The sequence below is a fragment of the Oryza brachyantha genome, chromosome 4 (assembly GCF_000231095.2).
Source record: "Oryza brachyantha chromosome 4, ObraRS2, whole genome shotgun sequence".
In the NCBI taxonomy this organism is placed as follows: Eukaryota; Viridiplantae; Streptophyta; class Magnoliopsida; order Poales; family Poaceae; genus Oryza; species Oryza brachyantha.
The window spans coordinates 10,980,605-10,988,515 of record NC_023166.2 but is presented as its reverse complement, the minus strand read 5'-3'; the positions used below and the strand labels follow the sequence as shown (position 1 = coordinate 10,988,515).

The 7,911-nt window shown below is 39.5% G+C and overlaps 1 protein-coding gene across 1 annotated transcript; it reads right to left on the bottom strand.

Annotated features, from left to right (window-relative positions):
* Positions 1 to 245: 245 nt before the first annotated feature.
* Positions 246 to 1,344, bottom strand: LOC121054244. The gene has a single exon (XM_040523449.1). It carries the CDS (start codon positions 1,279 to 1,281, stop codon positions 466 to 468), a length of 816 nt encoding a protein of 271 aa, XP_040379383.1. The 5' UTR covers positions 1,282 to 1,344; the 3' UTR covers positions 246 to 465.
* Between the last annotated feature and the right edge of the window lie 6,567 nt (positions 1,345 to 7,911).

The window sequence follows — 7,911 nt, the reverse complement described above, 5'->3', positions numbered from 1 at the left end:
TTCGAGTCTCAGTGGATACAGAATCCCGAAAATGAACTAGCAGTCATAAGCTGTGTTTCTAGATTCTCACGGGTTGATTCTCAGAATCTCCAATTCGTCCAAACAAGCCTAAATAAGAATATGTATGCATAATGTAGCAGTGCCCTTATTCAGCTTGCTTGAACTTTTTTTTGAAACATGATAATTCCATAGCAAACAAAGAAGAAATATTGCTAATTCAAATAAACTACGATGGAAAGTGAAGATTTCAAAATTGAAGTGATGCTTAACTCTCTCCATGATCCATCCCCTTGTACCTGCTGAATAAACCCTATCTACACATGGCGTTATCATCAAGAGCAATTCGTGTGCCTATAATTTACTACTTGCAGTTTAATTAATCAGCAGTAAGAAGCTAATTATGCTTCTTAATGTCAGGGAATTAATTAACCGTGCAAGAGTCGTACGAATAGATGGATGATGACGTCAGCGGCGAGCCACCGCATGGCCATGGCGGCCGGACGCCGACGAGACGGTCTTCTCGATGACGAAGAGCCTCCTGAAGATCTTCATGAGCAGCACCCAGCTGGTGGCCCGGCGGTAGCCGCCGGCCCTCGACGACGGCCGCAGCATCATCGGCGCGCACCCGACGTGGCCACGCAGGCGCAGCACCGCCGTCGGCGTCGCCGCGGGCTCCGACTCCGCGTCGGACGACTCCGGCGACAGCTCCAGCCCGGCTGCCGCCGCCGCCGCGCGCGCGTCCGCCCGGGGGCACGAGCCCACGCGCTGGTGCAGCGCCTGCTGCAGCTCCTCGTTGAAGTCCTCCCACAGCAGGTCCATCTTCTCCTCCTCCTCCTCGTCCTTATCCGCGCCACCGTCACCGCCATCCCCGCCGTCGTCGTCGTCGCCGCCGCCGCGAGAGAACTCTCTTGCCGTCTCCGCCTCCGCTTTCACCTCCTCCGGCCGTCCTTCGTCCGACCACTCCGACATCGCCTCCTCCTCCTCCTCGACTCTCTCTTCTCCACCACCTCCTCCTCGTTCTTTATCCGCCATGACGTCGACGTCTCCTCGGACGACGTCGCCCTTGCCGCTCGCCACGGCGCCCGCCAGCACCGGCTCTGCAGGCGGGGCGGCCGCGACGGGGCAGGAAGGGAACCAGAGCGGCGAGCCGGCGAAGTGGAGGACGCGGCGGCGGTGGTGGTGCAGGTGCAGGCGAAGCGGGGGCTCTGCGGCGCTAGTGTCTGCCGCCGCCGCCGCCGCCGCTGCTGATGCTGCGGTGGTAGGGAAGGTGAAGTCGTCCATGCATGTGTATTCCTCTTGCAGCAGAAGCAGGTGGTGTTTGTGGGTAGTAAATAAGATGACACGCTGTTGCCACGGCGACGATATTAATCAATCTCTCCGGCTCGTATATGGTATGTGGCCCCTTGAGCTTAGCAGTGAAGAGTGGTACGGTAAGTACTACTAGTATTTACTACTCTCTCCGTGTTCTTTTATATAACGCCGTTCACTTATATGGTTGATATTTTGTCTTATTTAAAAAATATATAATTATTAATTATTTTATTATAATATGATTTATTATTATATAAACTTTAAGTGTGCTCTATAATTTTGCATATTTAGATATAAAGTCTGAATAAGACGAACGGTGAAACGTATATTTAAAAGTTAACGATGTCATATAAAAAATACGGAAGGAGATATAGGAAAATTAGTATATATATAATATATACATTTATCAATTGATGAATTTAGACAAGAGTAAAAAGTCTTATAATATAAAAAAGAATGTAATACTTGGATTTTCCATGCAAAATGCGGTGTTTTCAATGTGTCGTTTTGTTTGATACATGTACATGCAGCAAAACAGCATCGTATTTGGTCATGGATAAAATTATGACAACAGTATTCCTGTAGGTGACTTTTTTAAAATAAAACATCTATAATGACTGACAGGACATGAAAAAAATATATGTGCGTGTTTTTGAATTGTTTTGTACGCTTTATATAAAGGCGTTTTTTGCAATATGTATATATAACAAATAAGGTACTATATTTCGAAGTATTGTGAGGGCTAAAATATCTATAGTACATGGGATGACATGTTACCAAATATGTACTCATAAGTGCACCGCCATCTTTTCCCTTATACTTATAACCAAAAAATAAATTTTTAAATATAGATTTAGAGTTGATTTTGGGGTTTTTTCACCGAAGTTTATTTTTAGCCTTATTATTTTTTAAGATAGCTAAGAATACATATATATAATTTTTATACACAAATTATTTTTCGTTTACAAACATACCATTTGGTTTTTTAATGAAAAGTCAAACAATCACCCCCATGATACGTAAATACTTATGTACTTTTTCATGCTATTGTAAATATGGTTTTTGCAACTACTGCCTTGGTTTCGAAATAGTAAAACTTAGGTTAAATTTGTTTGGCCTAGATTATTCTATGTTTTTACATACAACCTTCCCGAACTACTGTTAAACATCGTACTTTTTAAAAGATTTTATATAGAAGTTTATCATCTCATTTTTATATAGCAGATTTTTAATTTAAAGTAGTTAATTTCATCGTTTATCCTATTAAATAGCTATCAAAAAATTACATATTTTTTGTCAACTAAAAGAATACAACCTTAGTATTCGATTTAACATAATCTAGTGCAACAAATCTGAACAAATCCTTTGCCTAAATTCATAGCACTATGTAGTGTCAAATTCAGTACTACTTTCTTTATTTTTTTTATTTGATATTGTTGAATTTTGGATCTACGCTCTATCCATCTTATTGAAATTTTTTGCGCAAATATGTAAATTCTAGGTCGTGCTTAAAGTATATTTAATAATAAAACAAATCATAAAAAATAGTTAATAATTATGTATTTTAAAAAACGAATTTTAAACCTAGATTAAAAAAGAGTTGGTTTATTATGGGACGGAGGAGAACTACGTTTTAAACTACTGTACGGAGTAAAAGTGTACCGTACAAGTTATTTTTAGCTTTGGATGTTATGAAAACTCGGTAACTTCGAAGACGCTCCTAAGTACGTACGGTAAAATAAAAAAAGGGTTGCAGGCAAGGATACTACGGTGAAAAAAAAAAAGGCACGTACGGTGGCATGCGAGGAACCAGGCAGCAGGGCGGCCGTACGTGTAACGGCGTACTTGGGGGACAAAAGAGTGGGTAGATCTGCGGTGGCGCGCGCGGATCTACCGACAGGACGACGGAAAGCGTGCATCGCTCCCCCACACGGACACTGTGCCGCCCGTTAGAAGCTTACAACACAAGCGACCGAACGCAACGTCCGCTAATTAACTTTGTACGCACACGCACGCGGGGCATGCAACAATGTACTCCGGCCGCGTTCGGCTCGTACTACTTCATTTACGTTAGATTTTCTCCTTTTTCATGCTGTAGTGTATTTTTTACAGAATTTTTTTATATTGCTTTAAAAAAATATATTAATCTATTTTATATTTTTATAATAATAAATTAATCATGTACTAATTTTCCGCGCCGCATAACTAACACCGATTCTTACTCCTTCCAAACGCGCCGCACTCCTTTTCCTATCACAATAGTTGAATTTTAGTATCGGCTTATAAACTAAAATTTGAGTTTTTTTATCTTAAATTTAGAATTGATTTTGACGTTTTTTCGTCATAATTTATTTGTTACCATTAGCTTTGAGATTGCTAATGAGATTGCTAAGAACACTTATATACGAGTTTTATTTCGAAAGGATCTTTATTTGTAAATATGTCATTTGATCTTTTCTCCTAGCCAAACAATCGCCCCTTTGATGTTTTAGGCTTACAATTAAATAATCGTTGCATATAATTTGTATATGTATAGATTCCTTAGCATTTATATAAATTTAGACAACTTACATTAGAAAACGGAAGAAGTATTGCTAACTCCATCTAAAAAAAGATTATTTTTTTCTTATAATCATTTGCTAAATAAGTTTATTTATGAACAATGATTGTAATAGAGTTTACGAAAATAAGGAATAAATATATTGAAATATATAAAGTAGGGAATAATTGTATCGTAGTTGATAAAGGTGATAGTGTCGCGGTCCTTTTGCTTTTGTATTGATGCACGTAAGATTAGTAAAAAATAAAGTTATTTTGAGATAAAAAGAGTTCAACGCACATATGTGTTAGTAAAAATAGTCGAAGACAATATTATTTCTTCAAAAACAGTTCTTGTCCATAGACAGCAAGTCGTGAATCTTCCTGTATAACAATTAGAGAAACATATTCATACACAAGGTACACAAGGGCGGAATCTAACTGCAAAACTTTTGGGTGTCATATCGAATGTTTGACCATATATTGAGAGAGATTTTTGGACACGGATGAAAAAACGAATTTCATAGCTCATTTGGAAACCGCGAGACGAATATTTTGAGCCTAATTAATCTGTTATTAGCATATATAGGTTACTGTAGAACTTATGGGTAATCATAGACTAAATAGGCTTAAAAGATTCGTCTCTCGAATTTCTCCCTAACTATCCAATTAGTTATTTTTTATTTATATTCAATGCTTCATTTATACATCCAAAATTTGATACGTTGTGTTTAGGAAAAATTTTGGGAAGTAAACTGGCCCAATATCAAATGTATCGAAACGTTACCACCGGTACACGGCACCCAGATCGATCGATCGGGAATATTTTCGCACCGTTTTTTTGTCCCAACGGCCACCGGGCATGTGACGACCGCTCCCTCCCCTCGCGCGGTGAACGTTGGCGTCGCCGGTGTAGTGTTGTGTGTCTTGGTCGTGTGGATGCGCGTACGTGGGGGCGTCTCGGTGGAAAGGGAGAGGTCCCCCGGTGACATTTGTACGATTTGGATGTGGGTGGTCATCTTGGGCGGCATGTACTCTGTCCGTTCTAAAATAAACCAATCTTTTATTTCTTACCTATAATCTTTGACTCTAAAAACTTTTTTACGATTAATATTTTTGTTTTTATTAGATGATAAATTATAAATAGTACTTTGCGTGTAACTAATTTTTTTTTTAATTTTCTTAAAATTTCTCAAATAAGATGGATGATCAAACGCGGGACACAAAAACCGAAAAATTGATTTTTCTTTTTTACAGAGAGAGTAGTATGCTTGTGCTTTGGGGGCGTGAATGCGTGATGTGGCTGGCTGTCTGGGGCACCCGCAGACGTGGCTGTCGCCTGTCAAGGGTTTTCATATGCTATCTCCTGGATCCATTTGTTTCCCTCTAATTTTTTTAAGTTCATGTCACATCAAATATTTAGATATTAATTAGAAGTATTAAATATAGATTATTAATAAAACTCATATCATACTCTAAATTATTTCGTGAGACGAATCTATTGAGTCTAATTAGTCTATGTTTAGCAAATGTTACGGTAAATATTTGTTAATCATGGATTAATTAGGTTTAAAATTTATCTAATGAAATAACCTTTATTTATATAATTAGTTTTATTATCAGTTTATATTTAATACTTTTAATTAATATCTAAATATTCGATGTGATAAAAAATTAAAAAAAATTGTAGCTCCAAACAGCCACTTAGAGCAGCAATGATTGTACGTGAGTACCTCCTAACTTTCAAAGAAAAACACGGAGGTTTGTGATTGGTGCTGTTAGCGTCACCGTGTACTACCACCCCTATTTTTCTCTAAACAGTATAGATTTTTCTATAGAACGTACTCGAACGAAATCGATCGAATTCTTTTGACCCCTGCCAGGCCAGCTCTTTAATTCTCGGCTGTCACAAAACGGTTGCAACAGTGCTTTCATTAATTCTTGTCTAATCCTGGATGCGATTCGGTGGTGTGTTACGTTTGCGGGCCAAACCTAGCTACGGTGCCAAGTTGTTTTGTCGCTCGCGCTAGAGCAGGTACAGTAGCAGCAGACTATAAACCAACTATAAGCATGTTTTAAAGAGATAAGAGAAGAGAGAAAACAGATAAGTTACTAAGTTGTAGCCAGCTGCACACGGACTTCAAAACACAGTGTGTGTATGACATGTGGGACCATGTACTAATGTTTTATAGGTAACTATGGTATGAATTGACTATTAGATTGACTATAGATAAATTGAAACTAGTAGTTGGTTATACTATTGAACTTCTCTAATCGTCCGTCCGTTTCGCGCCGACCGAAATTAACCTTCTTGTCAGAAGCAGCAGCTGGAGAAGAGATCGGCAGCGCGCAGCAAGCAGCGGCGCACCCCCCGCGACACATCGGGTGTGTTCGCAAATGCCAGCAGCAATCGTTAGACGGTTTATTTTAAAAATATATAAAAAAGTTTTTTAATCGGATCAATATATTTCTTAGTTTACACTAACTAATACTTAATTAATCTTACGCTAATAATTTTTTCATTTTACATGCATTGACTAACCAACATGCAATGGCGTTCGCAAGCATGGCCCCCAACACCCTCCCGCGACGTGCGCTCTCCCGTGCAAGCTAGTAGCGGTTATAGGAGGGCCCTCACCTTTTCTTCCCTCTCATTTTTCTCCCACTAGAGCCACACGGCCTCACGCTGGATCTGCTCCCGCAGCGGTTGCTTGGTGCTCCCTACTCAACCCTGCTTCTCCTGGTCCGTCTAGTGTGAGGTGCGGATGCCATCATTTTTCTCTCTTTTGTTTCTTTGAGAGCGGTAGAAAGATGCACACGACATACTATACAGGTACACCACAACACATGTATATACGCACACGTATGTTTCCTAAGCACATGTTCGTATTAAGATTGAAGACTCGTGAGCCTAAGTACATGTGTTGTCCCTATGTTATATGACTCGTAAAATATTTTAGTTAGTGGATAAACCCCGACAAATCACTAAACAAATTCGGTGAAAGTATTGAACCATCCTTAATCATAAGGAAAACTTAACTATACTAAGGAAACTAACTTTCTAATAAAACCGAAAGCGTAGTAGAGTAGCGTTGCCATAATAGTTGCTTACACAATCACATGGGGATTGCCTACTAAATAGGTCACTCGAGAATTTTTTTCACTAAAATCATATGGATGCAATTATAATACAAATATAGTATAACTGCTATTAGTGTCACTAGTATGTAATTTAATAAAATGAATGTAGGTCTAACGTAAATTAAAGAAAAACATTAATAACTTATTAGAAAAGACGGTGTGCAATGCAAAGGTCGCTGCCTTGCTACCCTAGTGGGCACAGGCTAACCGCCACCACCATATGACCATTCCTTTAAGCTAGTGAACATCTCCCACTTCCTCTTGTTCCCTACTCTAATCCTCCCAAACCTAAACAATAGCTTCTCGGTCAAAATTAAGACGTGTCAGAGATCGATTGAGGTCATTAGAGCATATATCTTAAAATAAATATAAAGATCATGAATTTGTGGGATTTTTTTCCTCACAACTAGGTGTGGGATGTATAATAAAGTCCATCAAGAAAAAGTCCACTAGTTGTCCCTCGTCTCTAGACCAAGTTCCAATCACACCCCTCAACTGCAAAACTGGACGTAGCATCCCTAATCTTTTGATGCTGGTGTATATGTGGTCCTTATTGAGAGAATTATTTGTTGATGTGGCATCTACAGGGCTTGTTGACCTAATCATTGTTCTACGTGGTGCTTACATGGTATTATATATTTTTTTCAGAAAAGGGGTGGGACCCATGTGTTAGTAAGAGATCCTCCTAAAGTCGGTAGAGGCAATAGATTGAGCAGCTAGACTGGAGGCTAACGAGCATGTCCCTGCCTTAATCTCCTATCCTAGGCTCCTTGTATCCCTTGGTCAATAATGACACTGGCATTGCAAGCCGTTGCATTACTCGTATCTCCACACTTCAACGCTATCACCAATTGTTGCTTGAGCTCGAGCTAGCTGCTAGGGTAAGAAGAAGATATGGCTATGGGGCAAAACCTGAGAGGA

Bases quoted from the DNA above. Each gene is read 5' to 3' on its own strand.
- LOC121054244 (XM_040523449.1), bottom strand. From the start codon at position 1,281: ATGGACGACTTCACCTTCCCTACCACCGCAGCATCAGCAGCGGCGGCG.